At 42.8% G+C, this 27,041-nt stretch overlaps 1 protein-coding gene and 1 long non-coding RNA gene across 2 annotated transcripts; one reads left to right on the forward strand and one right to left on the reverse strand.

The window, feature by feature from the left end:
* Positions 1-177: 177 nt before the first annotated feature.
* DNAJC8 (DnaJ heat shock protein family (Hsp40) member C8) lies at positions 178-25,630 on the reverse strand. Its single transcript, XM_083627966.1, has 9 exons — positions 25,485-25,630; positions 22,155-22,256; positions 20,876-20,932; positions 18,734-18,800; positions 18,412-18,506; positions 16,736-16,807; positions 15,612-15,703; positions 1,694-1,769; positions 178-942 (listed from the first exon to the last, which is right to left on the reverse strand). Exons 1-9 carry the CDS (start codon positions 25,551-25,553, stop codon positions 820-822), a joined length of 753 nt encoding a protein of 250 aa, XP_083484092.1. The 5' UTR covers positions 25,554-25,630; the 3' UTR covers positions 178-819.
* Positions 1,699-15,605, forward strand: LOC310769209. The gene is made up of 3 exons (XR_014551527.1): positions 1,699-1,815; positions 2,076-3,472; positions 15,039-15,605. It is a non-coding gene; the product is annotated as an uncharacterized lncRNA (long non-coding RNA).
* Positions 25,631-27,041: the final 1,411 nt, after the last annotated feature.

The raw sequence follows: 27,041 nt of genomic DNA on the forward strand, positions 1-27,041 counted from the left end.
TTGCACTCCTAGTTAGGGGAGCAGTTTGGTAAGCCATTCGGTACGTTGGGCAGTAGAGGCAACCTTCCACCAATGCTAGTTAAACAAATCAAATGCAGTTTCTTAAATGAGATTAAACGTTATTAGAGCAGGCAAATCTAACATTTCAGGAGCGACTTGAGCATCAACACCAAAAGGTTTTGGGTAAAAATTTATTTTACATACTGAACATTGCCACTAACTGAATATTCAATGCAAGACTTTTTATTTACAAGGGGCGGGGTCTGGTAGTCTAGTTGGCCAGTTAACTCATCTGCAATCCTGGAAGAAAGGAGTTGCCAAGCTGCAAGTCAGAGCTGGGGCGTAAGTTCAGCTCCATGCAGCTGAGTTGGCAACTTTTGCAAAGTCCAGCTATCCATCTCCATGGCAGGCTCCAATTTTCACTACTGACAGTGGAAACTGATGCAGACAGAAACATGACAACCGGCCTAGGTGAACAAGGGAGTCACCAGGCATCAGATTCTCCAGCATCTGCCTTAGCTAGGCCTAACGACGATTTGAACAGCAACATCCTTGGAATACAGAACATTAAATTACAGGGACTACGAGGAAATGCAACAGCAGTTATGGTGGGGGTCTTCCTAAGTTAGCCAAGTGTTCTAAGTGCAGTAGGCTTGGCCCTGGACATCACATCATGAACCTCAGGGCAAATGGGCAGGAGACAGTAAATACTTTGACCAAGATTCAATCATACTGAAAACAAAGATCCTACTGGAAAAGCAAGAAAGGGTTCAACGTGACGGTAATGGGATTGTCCGCTGGAGTCTGAAAAAGCCAGGCTCATTCACGTTGCTCCATCTTCACCTTGGGGGGCCTCAAGAAGGTTCTGTTTTTCTTCTCTTTCTTCCCTTTTGTATTTGCCTGGAAATTTCTCCAGCTGTCCACACGTCCATCCCGACTTTCCTACATATGAGGAAGATGAGAGTGTAAACAAGAAGCAAGTGCCATGACGCCAGAGTGTCCTTTCCTGTTTATATCAAAAGGGAAGCGTTTCCTGAGACGCCTTTCAAGGAGCGCAAGTCGCCAGAAGTAGGGAAAGGGCTTCAACGCACTAAAAGGGCGAGTTGGTGGAAGAGATTTTGTAGCAGTCTTGTCTTAGTAACAACAGCTAGGGCTTGTGGGAAGAACAGAAAAGCCATATTACGAGCGGGGGGGGGGGATGTATGGGGAGGAACCACAGCTCAGTGGCAGAGCACATGCTCTCGAGTCAAAGACTCTTGTTTCAGTACATGCTATCTCAAGTTAACAGGATTTTAGCTACCAGGGATGGGAAAGGGGCATCAGGCTAAGAGTTTGGAAAGCCACTGCCAGACATGACAGCTTCAAATACAAAAGAAAAACTAAACTATACGGTTTTTGAGGCACCCTGGTGGGTGTTCCTAAGCTTCTAGAATTAATACCTAAATTTGCAGGGAATGCTTGGCATATCCAGAACAAAGCTGTGCATTTTGGTTAAAAGGTCAGGGTGTGTAGGTAGGCATGCATACATACATATGTATAATAACCCTTTCAACACAAGCCTTGCAGCACAGTCCTAAGCACATTTGTTCACAAGTCTGACTGAATTCAGTGGGACTTACTAGAGAACAAGTGTGCTTTGAGATTAGACTGCTAAAATGCTGATGGGACAGCCAAAGCTGCAAATAACAATTACCTCAAAATTCTTCTGCCACTCTCGCTCACGCTTGGCTTTCTCTTGAGCCTCTATTTCTTCTTCTCTTTGCCGCTTCCTAGAATAAGAGCCAAGGAGAAAAATTAGCATTGCATTCCCTGTGAGTAAAATGGTACAGTGGTACCTTGGGTTACATACCCTTCGGGTTACATACGCTTCGGGTTACATACGCTTCGGGTTACACACTCCGCTAACCCAGAAATAGTGCTTCAGGTTAAGAACTTTGCTTCAGGATAAGTACAGAAATCAGGCTCCGATGGCGCGGCGGCAGCAGGAGGCCCCATTAGCTAAAGTGGTGCTTCAGGTTAAGAACAGTTTCAGGTTAAGAACGGACCTCCGGAACGAATTAAGTACTTAACCCGAGGTACCACTGTACTGGGGAATGGGGGCCAGGACTAGATTAAGGATCAGCGTTGGTCAGCAAGGAGACAGGATGAGTTAAGGGAGATCAGCTGGATGTTTCCCTCGACAAGGATACAGGAGACAGAACAGATGGGAGAAATCTGGGAAAGGAATCCTATTTGTGTATATGACTCCCATCATCCCTGGCCATTGGCCATGCTGGCTGGGGCTGGTGGAAGTCAAGAGCCCAACAACATCTGGAGAGCCAGAGATTCCGCAGTATATCCACATCTCTATGCTATGTATCCATGTATCTCCTCACCACCACCTTTTAAATTTAAGTGTGTGCCTCTGAAAATGAAACAGCGTATTGCCCATACCAAACTCTTGGCAGAGGACAGGGTACGAATTTGGCAAATATTACATTAGGCTTCTATATGGCAAGCCACCCACACTGTCTTGGATAAAGCCCTTTGGAACAGCTTGTTCCTGCTGTAAGATGACACTTTTGAAAATGGGTTGAAATCTGGCATATTTTAACGCTTGCTGCAATGAAAAGGGCCTTGGGTGCAGAGTGCTGGGGCCCAAAATAAAATGCAGGACTTGGATCCGCCCAGAGGAGATGCACTTAGTACAAAAATAAACCTGGCTTCAGAGCAAAGAAAAGGGCAGAAAGCACATTAACTGGATCTCTCAGCCTACAAGCCTTGTAAAACAAAGACTGCCACCTGGAGCTCCAATCTCGATATTACAATGCAAGAACTCTTTTCTCATACAGTATACCTAAATTATGTATTTTCTCCTAGTCATCCTAGATTATTAGTTTTTCCAGTACATGAGACACACTGCAACCCACCTCATCACCTTGCAAAGAACTTATGTAGTGCAATACTTTTTCTCCTACAAAACTTAAGTTTGCGGTATAAGTGGGCAGAGCACTGCTTTTGGTCATGTATTAGGTGAATTCAAATCCCTGCTCCACAATACAGCTCAGAGGGCTGCATAAGATAAGTATTCAATCCCTTAATGTAGCATACATCATAAGCTAAACAAAACATCTTGTGGCAACTTAAATAATAAGAGATTTATTGTGGTATGGGCTCATGCGTACAGGCATAGAATTATTTTATAATGAATCCTAATCAAAACCATTTCCTAGTTTTTGCATATTTTATCTTGGAAGATTTCTGAACCACTCACATTATAGCATGCTATGCTATCACCTATTTACAGCTGTTCATAAATAGTCACCATGCCTGTCTTGTATACGTTTAAGCTTTCTGTAGAATTGTGTTGTATTTCTTGGCCATTTTTTCAATTTCAAACACAAAGGTAGGTGTATGTGTGTGATATATATTTATATACCCGCACAAGAAAAAAGTAAACTGAGGGTAACAGTTCATGCATCTGATGAAGTAGGTTCTATTTTTTTTTATAATATATTTATTAAAGTTTTCAAATAAAACATATATCAAATAAGCACTTATCGTTGTCCATTTAACATCTTTCAATTGTTACTTGGGACTCCCCCACACCTCCCGCATACACTTACATCATTATTAAATTATTTTCAAGCAAATTATCATTTAACTCATCTTAATTAATAATCTTAATTTGGTTTGACATATAATTCGACTTTAAATCTATTTTCATGGTAGACAATTGTCTGCACTGGCATCCTATTCAGCACTCAGCCAGATTACAATATTTTTGTAAATAAGTCTTAAATTTCCTCCAGTCTTCTTCCATCCTTTCTTCTCCCTGGTCTCGAATTCTGCCGGTCATCTCGGCTAGTTGCATATAGTCCATCAGTTGCATCTGCCATTCTTCCACAGTGGGTAGCTCCTGAGTTTTCCAATTCTTGGCAATTAATATTCTTGCTGCTGTTGTTGCGTACAAAAAGAATGTTCTGTCCTCTTTTAACACACTCTGGCCGACAATACCCAGGAGAAAGGCCTCTGCTTTCTTAGTAAAGGTGTATTTAAACACCTTTTTTAATTCATTATATATTTTCTCCCAAAAGGCCTTCACTCTAGGGCAGGTCCACCAGAGGTGAAAAAATGTTCCTTCATTTTCCTTACACTTCCAACATTTGCTATCAGACGAATGGTATATTTTAGCCAGTTTGACAGGGGTCATGTACCATCTATACATCATTTTCATCACATTTTCCTTCAACGCATTACATGCAGTGAAGTTCAGCCCAGAGGTCCACAACCTTTCCCAATCTTCAAACATAATATTATACCCAATATCCTGCGCCCATTTTATCATTGTTAATTTTACCATTTCGTCATGTGTGTTCCATTTCAGCAGCAAGTTATACATTCTTGAAAGTACCTTAGTCTTAGGTTCTAACAGTTCAGTTTCTAACTTTGACTTTTCCACTTGGAATCCTAACTTTTTGTCGTTTTTAAACACTTCTTTAATCTGAGCATAGTGTAACCAGTCTCGCACTTTGTCTCTCATCTTTTCTAAACTCTGCAATTTCCAGTTGTCACCATCCTTTTCTATTATCTCCCAATATTTTGGCCAATTGGCCTCCATATTGGCTCTTTTCCGAGCCTTAGCCTCCAGGGGTGACAGCCACCTCGGAGTTTTATTCTCCAGTAAGTCTTTATATTTTGTCCAGACATTAAAAACTGATTTTCTGACAATATGGTTCTTGAAGGCCTTATTTATCTTAGCTTTATCATACCATAAATATGCATGCCATCCAAACGCATTATTAAAACCTTCCAAATCCAAGACATCCGTATCTTCAAGAAGTAACCAATCTTTTAACCAGCAGAAAGCTGCAGCTTCATAATACAACTTTAAGTCTGGCAGGGCAAAGCCCCCTCTTTCTTTCGCATCTGTTAATATTTTAAATTTGATTCTGGGCTTTTTGCCCTGCCAGACAAATTTAGAGATATCTTTCTGCCACTTCCGGAAGCACTCTGTCTTGTCTACAATCTGCAGTGTCTGAAACAAAAATAACATTTTTGGCAATACATTCATCTTGATGGCAGCTATTCGGCCTAGCAATGAAAGTTTTAATCTTGACCAACTATCCAAGTCTCTCTTAATCTCTGACCAACATTTTTCATAATTATCTTTAAATAAACTCAGATTTTTTGCTGTTATGTTTACCCCTAGGTATTTAACTTTTTTAACCACATTTAGTTCTGTCTCTTTCTGAAGCTGTTCCAACTCAATATCTGTCATGTTTTTCCCCAGAACTTTAGTTTTTTGCTTATTTAACTTAAATCCTGCCACTCGACCAAAGTTTTGAATCAGTTGTAGTACTCTTTTCAAACTAGACTCCGGCTCCTGTAATGTCAGAACTAGGTCATCTGCAAAAGCTTTAAGTTTATATTGTTTCGCTCCGACCTGAATCCCTTCCACCAACCGGTCCCCCCTAATCATATTCAGGAGCACTTCCAGAACCGAAATAAACAGTAATGGGGAAATCGGGCAGCCTTGTCGTGTACCTTTTTCAATTTTAAACTCTTCTGTAACCACATTGTTAACTATCAGTTTAGCCTTTTGTTCTGAATATATTGCCTCAATCCCGTTCTCAAACCCCCGTCCCACTCCCATTTCTTTTAAATTCCCCTTCATAAATTTCCAAGATATGTTGTCAAAGGCTTTCTCCGCGTCTATAAAAATTAAAACTGCTTTAGTGTTTATGTTTGTTTGTAAAAGTTCCAATATGTCTATGATGTTCCTTGTGTTAGTAAACATATGTCTGCCCGGGAGAAAGCCTGCCTGGTCTTTATGGATTATCTCACTTAAAACTTTCTTAAATCTTTGTGCCAAAACATCTGCAAATATTTTGTAATCCACATTTAAAAGGGAGATGGGACGGTAATTCTTGAGTTGTGTCTTTTCAGTTTCTGACTTTGGAATCAATGTGATAAATGCTTCTTTCCACGATTCAGGCGCCTTCTTCCCCTCCATTATTTCATTACTGACCTCCAACAAAGGTTGTATCAAATAATCCTTCAATGTCTTATAGTAGTTAGAGGTCAGTCCATCTGGCCCTGGTGATTTGCCCTGTTTCAGACTCAGGATGGCCTGTTCAATCTCTTGTTGTGTTATTTTGCCATTTAAAATTGTTCTATTTTCTTCTGACAGCTTTGCTAATCCATTTCTCTCCAAAAATTGTGTAATCTCTATTTCATCTTGTGGCCCTTGAGTATATAACTTTTTAAAATACCTCTGGAAGCACTTTCTAATCTCTCCCGGGTTCTGAATGTTCCTTCCTTCAACCTCTAAGTTTGTTACTGTATTTAATCTTTGTCTCCTTTTCAACTGCCAAGCTAGCAGTTTCCCACATTTATTTGCCGATTCAAAAGTTTTTTGTTTCATTGTTTTAATCTTCCATTCTATTTCCTGATTTATCAGCTTGGAATATTGCGCCTGATAAAGTTTAATTTCTCTCAGAATCGGTTGGGACTTCGGGTTAGATCTTAACTTCTTCTCCAACTCTTTGATACTTTCCAGAATTTTATCTTTCTTTTCATTTTGCAGTCTTTTCTTTAAGGAATTCTGTTGAATCAAGAACCCTCTCATCACAGCTTTACTTGCATCCCAGATAGTTCTTTTTTCCACCGTAGTGTTCAAATTAATCTCAAAATAGTCCTTTAAGGTTTTTTGGGCCTTCTTTACAATTCTTTGGTCTCTAAACAGGCCATCATTCATCTTCCATCTAAAGGAGCCGATTGGGATCAATGTCATATCCATTCTCAAGGCGTTATGGTCGGAGCATGTTTTGGGGCAGATTTCCACCTTCCTCACCTTAGGTGCCAGACTTCTAGTTATCCATATTTGGTCGATTCGTGTCCAAGTCAGTTGAGCTTCAGAAAAGAATGTTCCTTCTCTTCCCAGGGGGTTTCTAACTCTCCAGATGTCAACCCAGTCCATATTGTCAGTCATTTCAAAAAAGGTCTTAGGTAGTCTTCCCTCTTTAGTAATGTTCTGGTTCTGTGACTTATCCATATTTGTTGATACGACCCCGTTCATGTCCCCCATCATGATGACGTTGTTGTAATCCAGATAATCCAGCATGGTCTCGTGCAACTTCTTATAAAAATCCGATTTTCCTTCATTTGGAGCATAAATTCCTAATATCAAAATTTTTTCTCCTTGATACTGTACTTCTATTGCGAGGATTCTTCCACTTTCATCTTTAAAGAGAAATTTTGGTGAAAGGCTCTCTTTTGCATAGATCACTACACCTCTCTTTTTAACTGTGTCCGATGATATAAATTCTTGACCAAGCCTTTTATTTATTAACACCTTTCTATGGAGCCTAATCACATGTGTTTCTTGTAAGCATATAATGTCCAATTGTTCCTTTTTTAAAATATGAAAAATTTTAGACCTTTTTTCGGGACTGTTACAGCCATTTATGTTCCAGCTCAAAAGCTGCAGAGACATCCTGGATAGGTCTGGTTATTCTTTCTGGGGTGGTACCTTGTTCTCCGGTCCTTGAGGATCCGAGGGGGCGGGCTCCCCTGGAAGTTCTGGCGCTGGCAATCCAAGTCCTTTGTGGAGGTCTTCTCCGTGTGCTCCCAAAAACTTGTCTCTATCTTCCACTGTTTTGATTTTGATCTTTCTCCCTCTGTAGGTAAAGGATAATCCTTGTGGAAACTCCCACCTGAAGATAATTGCGTTGCTTCTCAACAGTCTTGCCAATTCCGTGTAGTTAGATCTAAGGTCCAGCAACTGCTTAGGAATGTCCTTGTAGATTTCAATTCTCTTGCCCAAAATGTCTAGTGACTTTTCGTAGTGCAGGCCCAAAATCTTGTCCCTTTCCTCCTTTGATCTCAGTGTTATCAAACAATCTCTGGGCTTCTCTGTCCTTCTGACTCTGCCAAGCCTGAAAGCAGATACAATTTTAAAGTCTTTTTCCTCTAACTTCCAAAACTTGGCAAATTCCTTAGTTAGAAATTCAATAAAATTATCTTCTTCCACCTCTGGTATTGACCGTATCCTCAAGTTGGTCTCCCTGTTTCGCAGTTCTGTCATCAAAAAGTAAATCTGATGTTCTCCAACTTGTTTGCTGAGTGGTCTTACTTCTTTCTCAAGTTCTTCCAATCTTTGACTAGTATCTTCAGCCAGTTTACGATTTTCACCTACAGCCTCCTTTAATTCTCCAATAGACTGGGCATTCTGTGCAACTTGTCCAGTCAGCTTATTCAAGCTTTCTGTGTTCTGTTCAATTTTAGCTGTATGCAAATCAGCCTTCTTGTCCAGAGCCTCCAGTTTCTCCAAAATTTTCTCCAAGACAGAGCTACTTGTCCCTGAAGCCATATCTCCCAGGTGCAGCTCCTCTGTCTCACCCTCCCCTGCCTGTATTAGGGAGGCCGCCTCTATGTCTGGAGGCAAAGTGGAGGGCAAGGCCGGCACAGAAGATCTACGCTGTGAGGCTGCAGATAAAGTTAGAGTTGTTTGTTTAGTCCTTCCTCTTCTCCTTGCGCCACTCATTCCAAAGTTATCTGTAATCCAAGGTCAATCCAAGTTGTTCCCATGAGAAAGCAGAGTCCCAGATACAATAGTCAAACAGAGGCCGGGAAAGGGAAAGTAAAACAAAGTCACTGCTGTAAGTCCAAAATCCTCTAGAGGGAGCTTAATACGTCTTCAGGGAAAAGATCAAATCCAAGTTAAACTTATAAATTTAAATCCATGTCCATCGCCTCCACAATGTATTATTTTTAGCAGAGTAAAACTTAAAGCAAAACAGTGTTTCTTACAGTGCCTTGACTGCAACAGTTTCAAAGTATCCAATTCCAACTCAGAATGTTTCAAAACCTGAATTCAATGTATCCAAAGTTGCAAACTGGTGCTCATCCAGGCAGCTCCAGCACCAGAGATTCTTATTTATTTTATAATCCACTGGTGCCACAGAAGAAGGATATCAATGCACCCCGAATATGACCAGCAAAAGTCAATAGCTCAAAGTCTTTCACTCAGAAAACTGCTTTAACAGGGTGCCAGCATTTAGTTAACGCATAACTTTTTGTCTCCACTCCTCCTGCTCTTTGCTTAAAGTTCAGTATAGCGGGAGATGGGCTTCCTGCTTATCCTCACTCCGTTTTCAGCCAGATTTCAACTTTTTTTAAAAAAGTTTTAAAAGTTTCATAAAGTTCTCAAAAAGTTTCAGAAAGTTGACAAAAGTTTCAGAAAGTTTTCAATGTCCAAATTTACTCACGGGTTGTAGTTTCCAAAGTTCAGAAAAGTTGCAGGAAGAAAGGACAGCGCTGACCGGCAACAGCAACGCGGCTTCACTTCGCTGTTTGCGCAACGACCCACAGCGCCGCTACCCCCTCCGCGATCCGGAGCCCCTTACGGGGTCCCTTCAGCGTTTTGGGGGCTGCTTCTGGCGCCCGCCGGGTCCCGAGACCACAGGCTTCTGCCACCTGTGGTTTTCCTGAATGGGTCTCCGCTTCGCCGTAGCGGACGACCCGTTTACAGCGGAGCTCCCTTCTCCTTACTCGGAGAAGGCAGCCATTACCGGTCGCGCCGCCTCCGGAAGTCTGTTTATTGATTATGATTACTACTCTCCAAGAGACACTTATTTCCACATGTAATTGTGTGTGTGTGTTTGTGCATTTCAAATAGAACATGAGTAGCAGTGGCAGCTCCATGTTTTGGAGGGCCCTCAGGCAAGAAACCCTCTATGGGTCCTGTTGCGATTAACTGGGTCAGTTACCTATTGAACCCCTTTTGCATGCGGAATGAGCAACATTTGGCAAGTGAACCTTAAAGAGTAGACTTCACTTGTTGCAATCACAGTCGTGCACAGTGATGTTTGTAGAGTAAGAAAAATATCCAAGTAGCTTGTAAGGATGAGAATGACCATAATTTGACTTATGACCGAGTCTAGATGTGCTTGAAACTTCAGGGCAGCCGGATATGAAAACAGATCAGAATCTTAACACCACTGCTGAATAGGGCTCTGAATCATCAGGAGACCTCGTTTCTGCAATTTCCTTCTGATCTCAACAAACCTGTTCACCCCACACAGTCTGGCATCAACTAATTGCATCATATCTTCTCTCCGCACAAGAAAAAGTTGTATGATATAAACCACAGCATTTCCAATGGGGTGTAAAACACAGGGTTAAGCAGGCATGAAGAGACCAGGGATGATAATTGGATGGTGATGATGATGATGATAATAATAATACCCTGCCCATCTGGCTGGGTTTCCCCAGCCACTCTGGATGGCTCCCAACAGAATATTAAAAACATGATCAAACATTAAAACTTCCCTAAACTGGGCTGCCTTCAGATGTCTTCTAAAAGTCAGATAGCTATTTATTTCCTTGACATCAGATGGGAGGGCGTTCCACACGGTAGGTGCAACTACCGAGAAGGCCCTCTGCCTGGTTCCCTGTAACTTGACTTCTCGTAAATAAACACAAGGGAGTGGGTGTACGGGAAGTGAGTGAAATCACCTCCCCTCCCCTCAACACGATATATAGGGACCTCCAGATTCCCACATTATCCCTGTACCTCTAACCTTCTGAGTTAGGATAGCTCGGGAAACATTTCTATCCAAGTTATGTTCATCCTACAGTAAACTACTTGGATATTTTTCTTACTCTACAAACATCACTGTGCACGACTGTGATTGCAACAAGTGAAGTCTACTCTTTAAGGTTCACTTGCCAAATGTTGCTCATTCCGCATGCAAAAGGGGTTCAATAGGTAACTGACCCAGTTAATCGCAACAGGACCCATAGAGGGTTTCTTGACTGAGGGCCCTCCAAAACATGGAGCTGCCACTGCTACTCATGTTCTATTTGAAATGCACAAACACACACACACAATTACATGTGGAAATAAGTGTCTCTTGGAGAGTAGTAATCATAATCAATAAACAGACTTCCGGAGGCGGCGCGACCGGTAATGGCTGCCTTCTCCGAGTAAGGAGAAGGGAGCTCCGCTGTAAACGGGTCGTCCGCTACGGCGAAGCGGAGACCCATTCAGGAAAACCACAGGTGGCAGAAGCCTGTGGTCTCGGGACCCGGCGGGCGCCAGAAGCAGCCCCCAAAACGCTGAAGGGACCCCGTAAGGGGCTCCGGATCGCGGAGGGGGTAGCGGCGCTGTGGGTCGTTGCGCAAACAGCGAAGTGAAGCCGCGTTGCTGTTGCCGGTCAGCGCTGTCCTTTCTTCCTGCAACTTTTCTGAACTTTGGAAACTACAACCCGTGAGTAAATTTGGACATTGAAAACTTTCTGAAACTTTTGTCAACTTTCTGAAACTTTTTGAGAACTTTATGAAACTTTTAAAACTTTTTTAAAAAAAGTTGAAATCTGGCTGAAAACGGAGTGAGGATAAGCAGGAAGCCCATCTCCCGCTATACTGAACTTTAAGCAAAGAGCAGGAGGAGTGGAGACAAAAAGTTATGCGTTAACTAAATGCTGGCACCCTGTTAAAGCAGTTTTCTGAGTGAAAGACTTTGAGCTATTGACTTTTGCTGGTCATATTCGGGGTGCATTGATATCCTTCTTCTGTGGCACCAGTGGATTATAAAATAAATAAGAATCTCTGGTGCTGGAGCTGCCTGGATGAGCACCAGTTTGCAACTTTGGATACATTGAATTCAGGTTTTGAAACATTCTGAGTTGGAATTGGATACTTTGAAACTGTTGCAGTCAAGGCACTGTAAGAAACACTGTTTTGCTTTAAGTTTTACTCTGCTAAAAATAATACATTGTGGAGGCGATGGACATGGATTTAAATTTATAAGTTTAACTTGGATTTGATCTTTTCCCTGAAAACGTATTAAGCTCCCTCTAGAGGATTTTGGGCTTACAGCAGTGACTTTGTTTTACTTTCCCTTTCCCGGCCTCTGTTTGACTATTGCATCTGGGACTCTGCTTTCTCATGGGAACAACTTGGATTGACCTTGGATTACAGATAACTTTGGAATGAGTGGCGCAAGGAGAAGAGGAAGGACTAAACAAACAACTTTAACTTTATCTGCAGCCTCACAGCGTAGATCTTCTGTGCCGGCCTTGCCTTCCACTTTGCCTCCAGACATAGAGGCGGCCTCCCTAATACAGGCAGGGGAGGGTGAGACAGAGGAGCTGCACCTGGGAGATATGGCTTCAGGGACAAGTAGCTCTGTCTTGGAGAAAATTTTGGAGAAACTGGAGGCTCTGGACAAGAAGGCTGATTTGCATACAGCTAAAATTGAACAGAACACAGAAAGTTTGAATAAGCTGACTGGACAAGTTGCACAGAATGCCCAATCCATTGGAGAATTAAAGGAGGCTGTAGGTGAAAATCGTAAACTGGCTGAAGATACTAGTCAAAGATTGGAAGAACTTGAGAAAGAAGTAAGACCACTCAGCAAACAAGTTGGAGAACATCAGATTTACTTTTTGATGACAGAACTGCGAAACAGGGAGACCAACTTGAGGATACGGTCAATACCAGAGGTGGAAGAAGATAATCTTATTGAATTTCTAACTAAGGAATTTGCCAAGTTTTGGGAGTTAGAGGAAAAAGACTTTAAAATTGCATCTGCTTTCAGGCTTGGCAGAGTCAGAAGGACAGAGAAGCCCAGAGATTGTTTGATAACATTGAGATTAAAGGAGGAAAGGGACAAGATTTTGGGCCTGCACTACGAAAAGTCACTAGACATCTTGGGCAAGAGAATTGAAATCTACAAGGACATTTCTAAGCAGTTGCTGGACCTTAGATCTAATTACACGGAATTGGCAAGACTGTTGAGAAGCAACGCAATTATCTTCAGGTGGGAGTTTCCACAAGGATTATCCTTTACCTACAGAGGGAGAAAGATCAAAATCAAAACAGTGGAAGATAGAGACAAGTTTTTGGGAGCACACGGAGAAGACCTCCACAAAGGACTTGGATTGCCAGCGCCAGAACCTCCAGGGGAGCCCGCCCCCTCGGATCCTCAAGGACCGGAGAACAAGGTACCACCCCAGAAAGAATAACCAGATCTATCCAGGATGTCTCTGCAGCTTTTGAGTTGGAACATAAATGGCTGTAACAGTCCCGAAAAAAGGTCTAAAATTTTTCATATTTTAAAAAAGGAACAATTGGACATTATATGCTTACAAGAAACGCATGTGATTAGGCTCCATAGAAAGGTGTTAATAAATAAAAGGCTTGGTCAAGAATTTATATCATCGGATACAGTTAAAAAGAGAGGTGTAGTGATCTATGCAAAAGAGAGCCTTTCACCAAAATTTCTCTTTAAAGACGAAAGTGGAAGAATCCTCGCAATAGAAATACAGTATCAAGGAGAAAAAATTTTGATATTAGGAATTTATGCTCCAAATGAAGGAAAATCGGATTTTTATAAGAAGTTGCACGAGATCATGCTGGACTATCTGGATTACAACAACGTCATCATGATGGGGGACATGAATGGGGTCGTATCAACAAATATGGATAAGTCACAGAACCAGAACATTACTAAAGAGGGAAGACTACCTAAGACCTTTTTTGAAATGACTGACAATATGGACTGGGTTGACATCTGGAGAGTTAGAAACCCCTTGGGAAGAGAAGGAACATTCTTTTCTGAAGCTCAACTGACTTGGACACGAATCGACCAAATATGGATAACTAGAAGTCTGGCACCTAAGGTGAGGAAGGTGGAAATCTGCCCCAAAACATGCTCCGACCATAACGCCTTGAGAATGGATATGACATTGATCCCAATCGGCTCCTTTAGATGGAAGATGAATGATGGCCTGTTTAGAGATCAAAGAATTGTAAAGAAGGCCCAAAAAACCTTAAAGGACTATTTTGAGATTAATTTGAACACTACGGTGGAAAAAAGAACTATCTGGGATGCAAGTAAAGCTGTGATGAGAGGGTTCTTGATCCAACAGAATTCCTTAAAGAAAAGACTGCAAAATGAAAAGAAAGATAAAATTCTGGAAAGTATCAAAGAGTTGGAGAAGAAGTTAAGATCTAACCCGAAGTCCCAACCGATTCTGAGAGAAATTAAACTTTATCAGGCGCAATATTCCAAGCTGATAAATCAGGAAATAGAATGGAAGATTAAAACAATGAAACAAAAAACTTTTGAATCGGCAAATAAATGTGGGAAACTGTTAGCTTGGCAGTTGAAAAGGAGACAAAGATTAAATACAGTAACAAACTTAGAGGTTGAAGGAAGGAACATTCAGAACCCGGGAGAGATTAGAAAGTGCTTCCAGAGGTATTTTAAAAAGTTATATACTCAAGGGCCACAAGATGAAATAGAGATTACACAATTTTTGGAGAGAAATGGATTAGCAAAGCTGTCAGAAGAAAACAGAACAATTTTAAATGGCAAAATAACACAACAAGAGATTGAACAGGCCATCCTGAGTCTGAAACAGGGCAAATCACCAGGGCCAGATGGACTGACCTCTAACTACTATAAGACATTGAAGGATTATTTGATACAACCTTTGTTGGAGGTCAGTAATGAAATAATGGAGGGGAAGAAGGCGCCTGAATCGTGGAAAGAAGCATTTATCACATTGATTCCAAAGTCAGAAACTGAAAAGACACAACTTAAGAATTACCGTCCCATCTCCCTTTTAAATGTGGATTACAAAATATTTGCAGATGTTTTGGCACGAAGATTTAAGAAAGTTTTAAGTGAGATAATCCATAAAGACCAGGCAGGCTTTCTCCCGGGCAGACATATGTTTACTAACACAAGGAACATTATAGACATATTGGAACTTTTACAAACAAACATAAACACCAAAGCAGCTTTAATTTTTATAGACGCGGAGAAAGCCTTTGACAACATTTCTTGGAAATTTATGAAGGGGAACTTAAAAGAAATGGGAGTGGGACGGGGGTTTGAGAACGGGATTGAGGCAATATATTCAGAACAAAAGGCTAAACTGATAGTTAACAATGTGGTTACAGAAGAGTTTAAAATTGAAAAAGGTACACGACAAGGCTGCCCGATTTCCCCATTACTGTTTATTTCGGTTCTGATGAAGTAGGTTCTAGACCACACATGCTTATTACACAAACATTAAAATGTATTGGGGTTCTTTTTAAGGTGTCAAAAGCCTCTTTGTTATATTTCTTGCAACAGATTTAACATAGCTGTCTCTCTGGGAGCATGTGTAAAGCTAATCATTGGGTTAAGCCAGAGGTCAGCAAACTTTTTCAGCAGGGGGCCGCTCCACTGTCCCTCAGACCTTGTGGGGGACCGGGCTATATTTTTTTGGGGGGGGATGAATGAATTCCTATGCCCCACAAATAACCCAGAGATGCATTTTAAATAAAAGGACACATTCTACTCATGTAAAAACACGCTAATTCCTGGACTGTCCGCAAGCCGGATTTAGAAGGCGAAAGCACGGGATCCGGCCCCCGGGCCTTAGTGTGCCCACCCATGGGTTAAGCGTTATAAAAATGCTTAATAAAATAGCATTTCCCTCTCCCTAAGGCTACTTTTGGAAAACCCCAACAACTCAGATTTCAGATGCTGCCTACAGGCTCCACGATTCCTAACTACATGGGCTTCAAGAAAAGCAACACCAAACACAATACCCCACTGCTTCTCCTACCTTTCATGCATTTCTTTTGCTTCTCTTTCTTTCCTTTTAATTTCGAGTTCTGCAAAGAGCTTCATTGTCTGCTTGTACACCGCTTGTTTGAACTGTAAGAAACACAGGTTTAGCACTCATACCAAGGGCCCAGCTGCAATGTAAGCTTTCATTTAATAACCCCTGGGCCTGGAAAAATGAAAAGCTTTATACAAAACTCCTTCCCCCACCCCCCTCCGCAGGACTGCATGCAAAAAAAATGACACTGCAGCACACACTAGTTGGACACTTCAGAGGCCGGGACTTGAAATACTACATCTTCTACCAACCCATCACGCCACTAGCACATTCCAGAATAATCTTTCAAGTGTTTATACAAGACGCCACCCTGTAGTAAAGTTCTTAAGAATGGAATTGTTTTCTAGTTTGGGAAAGGTAACAGAGGCTGCAATCTCTGAGTAGACATGGTTAAGGCTGTCCCGTAAAACTGCAGTGAAAAGCAGTAAATCTCAGCACACGACAGTAAAATGAGGACCAAATAATGAAAAGGAAGGGAGAGCGAGCAGGGACTTGGCAAATATATACATCTATTGGGAATACCTCCATATTACCTGCTAGCCGAGGTTTCCCAAGCAGGTCACAGTATATTTAAAACACGGTAAAACAGACTGGGCCCAGCATCAACAGCCTGAGACAGCTGTGGCACCCAAGCAACCTGACAGTGTCCCCACCTTCAAACCCTCCCCAGCACACCAAGTGGCTGGGTCTGAGTGAGCAGGTGGTAAGCATATTGACATTAACAGAATAATGGCAACAAGGCCATACATATCAGGCACCAGGTCTGGGAGTGCTGTCATTTAGATGTCCCTCAAGTAGCACTGTGTGGGAATTTAAATAGCAGCATCCTGGCTGTCCAGCACTCATAGAGTGATGTTGCATCCCACCAAACCTACTGGGGGCCCACAAATGTAAGAGGGGACCCAAAAGGCACTCAAGAGACACTGAGGAGGTTTACAAGCCTCCAGCCTCAAGGCCTCAGATGTTCCAAGATGTGTATTGCTCCCAAATCATAAACAAACAAAGTACACCCCAGGCCTGGGAGAACCCAGCCCTGCCAACCAAGTATATCCTGCTAGTCAACTTACTACTTCTTGATCATCTTCTTCTATGTTGGTTGGCCTGCCTTCTTTCTTTAACTGTTTCTTTTTCTCTTTTGCCTAAAAAGGTATCACAGGTAAGGAGCACAGAAATCTTACAGAGTCTGAACTGCACTAGGCTTGTTATCACTTCTGCTATCACTTCCGACAGCCACAAGATCAATAAGCACAGGCACTGATGTCATGGGTCCTGAGTGAAAACAGATTTCCGAATTGGTTTACTTTTTACTGTCTGGATATCCAAGTTGAAAACATAAAATTGCAAGTACAAGGAGACATGATCAGTGATAATGCTACAGCTTCTTCCAATACTACATGTTTTTATTAAAAGAAAAGTTTACAGTTATCCTGGCTAAAAGGAGGCTTAGCTAAAAAGACTGCAAGCTGAACGGAAGTTGGACACTCTAACTTTCTCCTACTTCCCACATATATGTCATTATGGTCAGGCCCTCTCAGAAGTCTATAGAGTCCCGGGCCACCTCCAGCTTTTGGGACCCCTAGCCATAATAATAACTAAAAAATGATGACATATGTGGGGAGGGAGGTATAGAAAAAAGCCGGTGGTTGGCTGGCTTGATAGTCACCTGATCTTAAGAGAACATGCTGATCTGTCTAATCTTGTGCCATCAAGAACTGAAATCTTTTTATTCATATGTATAAGTTACAGTTCTTTAACGTAGCAAAATCTTTATCAGCTAACAAACAAATCATGTCTTTTGCTACATCTCATCTCTTACTTGCTTAAAAATGCATCTCTAAGTTGAGAGTGTGTCACATCTGTGTGTGATGCACATTTTAAAAAATTCTGAACGCTAAAGAAATGAAAAGCATCTAAAATTTAGGCACAGGCCAAATGCATCCCCCTCCACCCCCGCTGGATTCACCCTGGTTATGATACAGGATTCCAGTTCAGTCCCAAACAGTTTTCCATTTGCTTTTAACAAAGCTCATTTTCTAGCTCTGCAATATTCTGTTTTTGGGGTTGGTTGGAGACAAAGAAGAGGAGTGAGGAATTTAGACAAAGATGGAAAATTAGGCGGCATTCTAATCCCTCTCTAAGCTCCTCACCCATCACATACTCAAAGGTAAAGTGGCACAGCAAGAATTCCATCTAATTCAACAGCAAGAATGTGAGCAATGTGGGAGCAGAGAGCTCTGAAGGGATATGGCCTAGCCAAACTAAAGCACTGAACACATGAAAACGTTTAAACAATTTAACATAATCCACTCAAGCTCGTGTCTAGGATGGTATATGGTAGAAAGTATCATAATAAATCAATCCTATCTCCCATCAGCAAAAAATTTCAAGTTACATTTTTTTCCTAGCAGAATTTTAATAAGACAGCTTCAAAATAAGTTTAAATGATCTATTAGATTTCATCTGCATAATAATTAACATTTATCAAATTCCAAGCACCAATAGTTACATTTGGTATGCCTCCCTGTTCCCATTTCTAATATTTCAGTTCTAGTTATATTTGCAGAAAATCAAAATCATGGTTGAATAAAATATAGAAAAGCTCTGTTCTAACCTGAACTATGATGAGGAAACACTTTAGCTCTCGGCAAACATAAAATTGCACCCCCTCCCTAGACATCAAGCTCAGTCGCTTAATCCCCTCCCTCAAATCAGAGGCTAGCTGTCACGCACCCACGGTACTTACAATGTGCTCTACATATTCCTTTCCAGCCTGTATCACGTCCAAGGCCCTCTTCTTTTGTTCCTGGTCCAGCAACAACTTGTATGCTTTGTCGACAGCTGACAAACCAAACATTTCTATCAGCACACTCAACATAACTTGAATGGTCTACACTGCTTATGCGATCAGAGCTTGAGAAAACACTAAGCCGTGTTTATTTCCAGAGATCCAACAGAGCAGCGGTAGGCAGCTCTCTTTCCAAGCTCTAGCATCAAACCCAACCGCATTCATTTTGTGCAATGCTAGCATCTGGAGCTTTGGAAACACAGGAAAACCAGCGAGGTACCTTCAAATGCCTTCTGTGCCCTTTCAGGATCATCTTGGTTTTTGTCGGGATGCACCAATATGGATAACTGTAAAAGACGGAGTAAAAATGTACTTTTATCAAAAGGTGTGCTGTTATCACAGGGCTACCCATAACAGAATGGTCTGCATTGGCTTCTCTGCCTTGTTTATTAATAAAATGGCATCAAACATTCGCCACTCATTCTCCTCTTTTTGGAATAAGCCCTTCATCTGGATTCCCAGGCCTCCCCAATCTCAGCAAAGCAGCTGAGTAGATCAAATGAAGAAACCCACCCTAAATAACTACAGATTTGTGGACCTTAATACTGTGAATCTTTGTATAGATACTCAGTTAGGACAAACTAATTTCCTAGAGGGCCCTCAAATCTTGCTCCCCTGCAATTTATTCAAACTGTGAATAAAAAAACAACACCAAAGTGTTCACATCTGGGATTTCACAATGCAAGACCAGGACTTGTTACCTGGTACAAAATTTGGCATTTTGAGAGTCTCAGCTTCAATTTCAAATAAAACAAAACAACAACACACAGCTTGCATACTATTTAGCTGGAAGAGAAAGCTTGCAAAAATGAGTGGTCTCTGATGCGACCTAAGTCAGAACTGAACTTCCAGTGCTCAAGGAATTAGAATGGCGGTGGGGATGGGGCTTCAGGGTTACTTGCACAGTCCCAACCCATGACACATGGCACATCCCAAACCAATACAGTGGTACCTTGGTTCTCAAACGCCTTGGTACTCAAACAACTTGGAACCCAAACACTGCAAACCTGGAAGTAAGTGTTCTGGTTTGCGAACTTTTTTCAGAAGCTGAACGTGTTCCATTTTGAGTGTCACGCTTCTGATTTGAGTGCCACACTTCCTTTTTGAGTGTTACTCTGAGGTCTGTCTGTTTTTGCTATTTATTTTGCGTTTTTTGTTTTTGCGGCTCTTTTTTTTCTTTTTGTGACTGTGTGGAAGACAGTTCAGCTACTGATTGATTAATTGTGTGACTGCAGTACACAGTTTATTGCTTTCATCTTATGGATCAATGGTCTCGTTAGATAGTAAAATTCATGTTAGATTGCTGTTTTAGGGGTTGTTTTTAAAAGTCTGGAACAGATTAATCCATTTTCCATTACTTTCTATGGGCAAGCATGCCTTGGTTTTGGAACGCTTTGGTTTTGGAACGGACTTCCGGAACGGATTAAATTTGAGAACCAAGGTACCACTGTAGTAGTGTCAGGGAATCAGGAGCAGGAGCACTAGGGAGAGAGGATTGGGAGAGCGAAGGGGAAGAATCCGAAGGCAGCGTAGGGGAGTATGACAGTGGCCCTAGAGATTCCATGAGCTTCTCCAGCGAATCAGAAGATTCCCAGAAGGGGGCGCCGATGGTCAGGGCAAGGGGGGTCCCAGGGGGGACGCACCAGAAACAAGGAGCCAGAGGGGAACCCCAAAGCAGCAGTGGAGGATCGGGACCAGTTTCCCCACCAGAGCGTAGTGGGGGGGAGGAGTCACATGTGTCAGGAGCAGTGTCTCCTCCAGAGAGGGAGTCAGGGCTGACCACGCCTCCAACGGAGGGGAGGTCAGTTGCAGCTAGCCCCCCCGATGGGGGAAGCAGTGACAGCAGCAGTGGAACGGTCAGGAGGAAAGCTGCTGGCTGGGCGCGCGCGCCAAGTTCAAATGTGCAGGCGCGCGGAACAGCAGGAGACCCGGATGGGGAACCAGCTCCTAAAGCCCGCCGGAGGGAGGGAGAAGGCTCAGGGGAATCAGTGGGAGAAGAGGCTAGAAAGGGCGGAACCCCGGCGGGCAGGCGGACCCAGAGGAGGAAGGAGCAGCGGAGAAGGTGGAGCAAGGCTAGAATCTTAAATTGGTGTCAAGGGGGAGGAGACTCAGACGGAGCATCAGTGGTCTGAGACTTTAGACGTGGGGCTGCGCGCTGCGGCTCTGGAAGTGAAATTGAACTTCAATAAAGACTTTTATACTTAACAACGAAGCAGCGTTGGTCCTTTGTGAGCTGGGACCTAGGGTAGCTCTGACAAGTAGTAAAAATAAATTGTCTTTGAAGGAAAAGTACTTTCCCCTCTCCTCACATGATTTGCTCCAAGGCTCTTTGTATTACAAAAATAACAACAAAGGCACATACCTGGCGGAATCTCTTCTTTATCTCCTCATCTGTAACTTCAGGGTCCAACTGCAACACCTGGAAGAGACCAAAGTAACATCATCATAAGCAGCTACATTCTGAGCCTTTCTGCAATCTGGAAACTACATAAAACTTTCTTCAGCAGAAGGATTACACTCCAGTAGACAAGGCTGTGATAACATGTCATGCCAAAACTCATGCTCTTTCCCAAGCTTACATCTTTGGTTATGCAACTGGATCTAGGCCTATGTGTGCCTAAATGAGCATTTCTTCTTTGGTACACTGACTGAGAAACTGATGGAAGTGGCTTCCTTGAAAGAGGACTGCCTCAGAAAATCCTATATAAAAATAAACTCATTTTCCAGGTGATGATAGATATGTAGCCCACATCATCCATGTATAAGAGGTAGACACCAACAGGCTCAGAAAACAATGTTTGCAAAAATATAAAACCTTGGGTCAGGGGGCTTAGGTGAAAAAGTCCCCAAACAGCCCAGTGACCATTGAATGTTCACTGGCTATGGATATGTGTGTGTGTGTGTGTGTGTGTGTGTGTGTGTGGAAAGCCAGGGCAGAGCGGAGAATGGAATGGAGTATCCTGGAAAACAGCATGGCTGGCAGGCGCAAAGAATAAGATGTAATAAAAAAAATTAAAGGTATAAGAGTGGGACAGAGACAATATTAAATTAAAAGCATTCACAGACGACGTGGTGATATCTGTAGAACCAATGGAGTCAATCCCAAAAGTATTACAAGAGATTTAAAAAAGTGGAGATGAGCAAGTCTTAAGATTAATAAAGACATAACCAAACTCATGGTAAAAAATATGAATGATGAGAGTTAAAATAAATTACAAGATGTGTCAGGTCTAAAGATTGAAAGGAAGGTTAAGTATCTAGGTGTATGGTTAACAGCAAGTAATATAAATCTGCATAAAGATAATTATGTAAAAACCTAGGAAGATATTAAAAGCAATTTGCAAATTTAGGACAGAAAGAGGAGTAAGTCGAGTTTTGAAATGTTAAAATGATTGTAAAACTATTGAAATGTGTATATCTGAAAATCATAAATAAAACATCTGAACAAGAGCACTCTACGCTGCAACACTTTGTTGCATGTACCCTTTGCAGGTGCAAACTGAAGAGACGTATGACATTGCAGCTTCCATCTGCCTTAAAGAAAGTGCTAGCTATGAACTGAGCATGACTGTCAATCACACAATAAACAAATTAACAGCTGTAAAAAAAAACCATATTAATGAAAATGTGCTTGGACTTACCTCAAATGGATTCAGGTTGAAATAGGATGATCCAGGTCTAGTAAGCCTCTCAATCTGGTTTTTTGACGTTAGAACAGAGTCCCGCTTTTCTATTTGTTTCACCTGCAGAAATTAAACAGCCATCAATTATTAGAACTGTACATTATTAAAACATATGTTGAAAGGAACATCTGTAAATAAAGGTTATCTTCAGAGCCCAAGAGCAAAGCATAATTATGGGTTGGATTCAGAGATGCACTCAGAGAAGTGCTGCTCATGCTGGAAGGAGTGGAAAGCAATTTTGACTGATCCCTCCTCCTCCAGCAAGCCCCTGCTGCCTGAACAACTACCCTGGAGGGTCAGGAGACCTTTGCAGCAACATGAGGCAGTATGGGGTACTTCAGGGAAAACTGGTCCAAACTGTCTTCCCTGTCCCCTTCCTCAAAACAAATTACATTGCTGGAAAAAAAATATTTTTCAGATGTGTGAATAATATATGGTGCATGCCAGAGCCATATTTGTAGTGCAACAGGTTTCAAAATAAAGGAGATCAATACTGGTTTGTGAATTCAGTGATATAGTAGAGGTTTTCTTTTCAGTGTATATTTTATTATCATCATCATCATCATTTCATCCTGCTCTTACATGGGGTTCCAAGAGGTCTCCCATTAAAGGAGTTAACCAGGTCTACCACACCTGCTTGGCTTCTGCAATGTTACAGCATCAGGTGCTGCCAAATGACTAACTGAACCATGGTATAGACATTTATTATAATGAAGGCTGACATTGTCTGAATGACGATTTCTGTGCCCGATACCAGTTTCTGCATTTGCACATTGCAATCATATGGTACAATCCTGCACCAAGTAAGTGCCAATACTCAAACATGTGGATCGGACTGTGAGGTATCAGATTCCAGAGGGCACACAACTACAGCTGCATTAATTATTCCAGGTGTGCACTGACAACTGTTAGTCACTTAATAATAATAATAATAAAATTTATTTATATCCCGCCCTCCCCAGCCGAAGCCGGGCTCAGGGCGGCTAACAACAATCAAATAATCAAACTATCAAATAAACCAACATTCTAAAAATATTTCATTATAAAAATTAATTAAAATCAAGTTGATGGCAACCATTAAGCAAAATTCTGTACAGGTTGCCAGAGGAGGGAGTCAGGCTGCGCCCTGACCAAAGGCCTGGTGGAACAACTCTGTCTTGCAGGCCCTGCGGAAAGATGTCAGGTCCCGCAGGGCCCTAGTCTCTTGTGACAGAGCGTTCCACCAGATTGGAGCCGCAGCCGAGAAGGCCCTGGCTCTAGTTGAGGCCAGCCTAACCTCTCTGAGGCCTGGGACCTTCAGGATGTTTTTATTTGCAGACCGTAGGTTTCTCTGTGGGGCATACCAGGAGAGGCGGTCTTAGAAGACTTTACACAGGATGGATATATTAAACCAGGCATCCCCAACCTTCGGCCCTCCAGCTGTTTTGGGACTACAATTCCCATCATGCTTGACCACTGGTCCTGTTGCGAATTGTAGTCCCAAAACATCTGGAGGGCCAAGTTTGCCTATGCCTGGGTTACAGGGAACATATTACTCCACTGTTAAAATAACTTCACTGGCTACTGGTCTATTTCTGGACACAATTCAAAATAATAGTTCTGACCAAAGCCCTATTGGGCTTGGGCCCCAGGCTGCAGTACAGACTGTGCTGATCTCTAGGCTGCTGCCAGGACAAATCATATTTTAACTGCTGCCTTTACATACACAGAGATGTTATTTTAATTATCAGTTTTGTGCAACTTATGGTTATTATATTGTAATTTAATAAACGATGCTTTTAAATGTTGCAAACCGCCTTGGATCCCCCACTTGGGGAGAAAGGCAGGATGCAAGTAAATAACACCAAACAAGCCCTGCAGTGTGAGTCAATGTGTCTTATCCACAGGGCGGTGGGTTAGTGGTCCCAGATAAGCAGAAATAGGACTACAGCCACTTTTAAGAAAGCCCTGTAGTTAACAAAGTATGTGATGGCCACAGTATGCCCTTTTTAAATGTGTTGAGGGATGTTATACTGGTTTGTGGTTGCTGCTGTTATTTTGATTATGCACTTTGCAGTTTTATATTCTGATTTTATCCTGCGAACCACCCTGAGACCTGAGGGTATAGGGCGGTATATAAATTCAATTAATACTGTAACAACAACTCCATGCACACAGCGCCGGATTTACATATAAGCTAAACAAGCTATACAGCTTAGGGCCCCACTCTCTTGGCGCCCCCCAAAAATGTAAAGGAAAAAAACCTGGATGTACATTTCCAAAATACAAGTTAAAAACAAATAAGACCTACATACAGCAACAGTCTTTTGTGTTGTGTAGCTCTTATGATGCAAGTAATGGGCCCCGCCTGCTAGCCTGCTCCCTAAAATATCACTGGGTGCTCATTTCTATATATAGGGTGACTACATTCTGCATCATGGACTGGTTTCATGGCAACATGTGCAAATGGCTTTAGATATTTATTAGGTCCATAAATTACCATATAGCATATACAGTGGTACCTCTGGTTGCGAACGGGATCCATTCCAGAGGCCCGTTCACAACCTGAAGAGCCCGCAACCTGAAGCGCCATATCTGTGCAGGTGCGTGGCGTGATTTGGTGCTTGTGCGCATGCGCGAAGCGCAATTTAGCACTACTGTGCATGCGCAAGCAGCAAAACCCGGAAGTAACCCTTTCCGGTACCACGGGATGCAACCTGAAAAAACGTAACGTGAAGCAAACATAACATGATGTATGACTGTATTCAACACAAAAAACTGCGACTATTTGTTGTTGACAAAGGACAGCTGGACATATAAAAGGCCCCATTACCTTCAATAGCTTAGGGTCTCATCAAACCTAAATCCGGCCCTGCATGCACACCAGATGAGGAATGGGTCCCTCTGCCCCTTCTTTCACCATTAAAGACCCTCCCCGAGGTCCCCGCAAAAACACCAGATTGGCAACCCCAGGCAGCCATAGCCAGGACAGTCGGGGGGGGGGGTCAAGAGAGGCCCTGGGGAACCGCCGATCCTCTAGTCATGCACCCCGCAGTAACACCCATAAATGGGCCCCTCCGCCCCAGGGAGCGGGGGGGGGTGAGGTGGGAACGGCAGAGGGAAAGGCGCGTCCCTGCCGCCCTCGCGGGACAGGAGTCGCAGGGAGCCCCAAAGGAAGAGGCCAGGAGGGGAGAGAGCGCCTTGTGGATCTCCCCCCGCGGCCTAGCCAGCGCCAAGGCCCGAGGAGGGTGAGGGAAAGCGGGGGGGCTCGAAGCGCAAGGGGGGGAAAGGGCCCCAGGGACTCCGCACCTCCGTGTAGAAAGTGAGAAACGCCTCCTCGGCGCCGCGGCCCGCCTCTCGCTCCGCCGAGGTCGCCATCTCTCGCGCCACGTGACCCTCCGCTCGACCTTCCCACGTGATACGGACCCCCTTTCCCCCCCCCCTCGGCTGAAGCCGCCGACACGTGACCGGCAGCTACTCGCCTTGCCTCGGAAGGGACGGGAGGGGCTCTTAAAGGGCCAGTGCGCGGCTGCAGCAGCTGTCAGAGAGTCTTATGTCGCAGGTTTCTTGCCACCGGCAGCAGGTGTGCTGTAGCAACCAACGGGGCTAAGCGACATGGCAGCTTTCCCCCTCCCCCTCCACAAGGGATGTTGTTAGCCTGAGCTTATGGTCAGTTCTCCCTCTCTCCTTCCGCCTGCCTCACAACAACCCTGCATACACACACACATATTCCAAGTTTGGGGCAAGTACTCCTGGGTGAGAATCCCAGCAGAGAAAGTCACAAAATAGGCAGTGAAGTAGGGTGTGGAAATATAGGCTGTTAGCCCTTCCAAGTGAGTTCTAAAATGTCCCTCTTCCCACACGCAGGAAAAGGCCACACGTTTGGCAAGTAACAAATCAGTTTACTTACCACCAAACCCTTCAAAGGTCTGGTTATGTGCTTTTCCATACATCAGTCAGAAGCAGTAAAACCTTTTTATCGTTACAAAGTAGTAAAAGTTTCTAAATTATCGGTATAGGAACACAAGAAAGGCTGGTGAGAGCAATGTGGCTGAGATGGAGCAAACCAGCTCAAAGTTTTTCACACACTGAGTTCTCTGGTAGACTAAGAGGGGAGACAACACAAATGCTTTATTTGCCTATCTGCTCCCACCAAGCTAAGGGGAAGTGACATAGATAAGCCTGGCAAGACAACTTACTCTATGGTACTACTGTGGTTCAGTTTAAGTAAGCATAAAGTATTGTGCAAACATTCTAACTTCACATACACATGAGCTGGTAAAATATATCCCCAATATCTGAAAAAGACACTGGGGTCATTTGGATAGCTCAAATGAAAATGTCAATGCAGTATGCAGCTGCTGTGAAAAAGTGGATTTCTTGCTAGGAAAAACCAAAGGGTTATACACACACACACACACACACACACACACACACAAACCCTTTGCATCCAGGCAAGCAAGAGGCATTATTGTAGTTCAATGATACATTCAGCCAGGCAAAAGTAGCTGAGAAGGGTGCAGAGCAGTGGCAGTATGGAATATGGCTTGGGTCAAGTGTGTATTAGAGAAACTAGGAAAGGTGGGTGCTTTTGGCCACTTTTGTGAAGCCTTATAAATAAAATGAAATATTATGCACGGTTCTGGTCACTGTATCACCAAAAGGATATTGCACTGTTGGAAAAGGTGAAGAAAAAGGCAACAGATTGGTAGGACAGAGCCACTCCCTTATGAGAAAAAAGTTACATTTGGGATTTTTTAGTTGGGAAAAAGACAAGTAAGGGGGGTATATGAGAGAGGTTTATAAAATTATGTATGGTATGGAGAAAGTAGATAGAAGTTTTTCTCACTCTTTCATAACCTAGAC

The sequence above is a fragment of the Podarcis filfolensis genome, assembly GCF_964270895.1.
Source record: "Podarcis filfolensis genome assembly, chromosome: 8".
NCBI classification, from domain to species: domain Eukaryota; kingdom Metazoa; phylum Chordata; class Lepidosauria; order Squamata; family Lacertidae; genus Podarcis; species Podarcis filfolensis.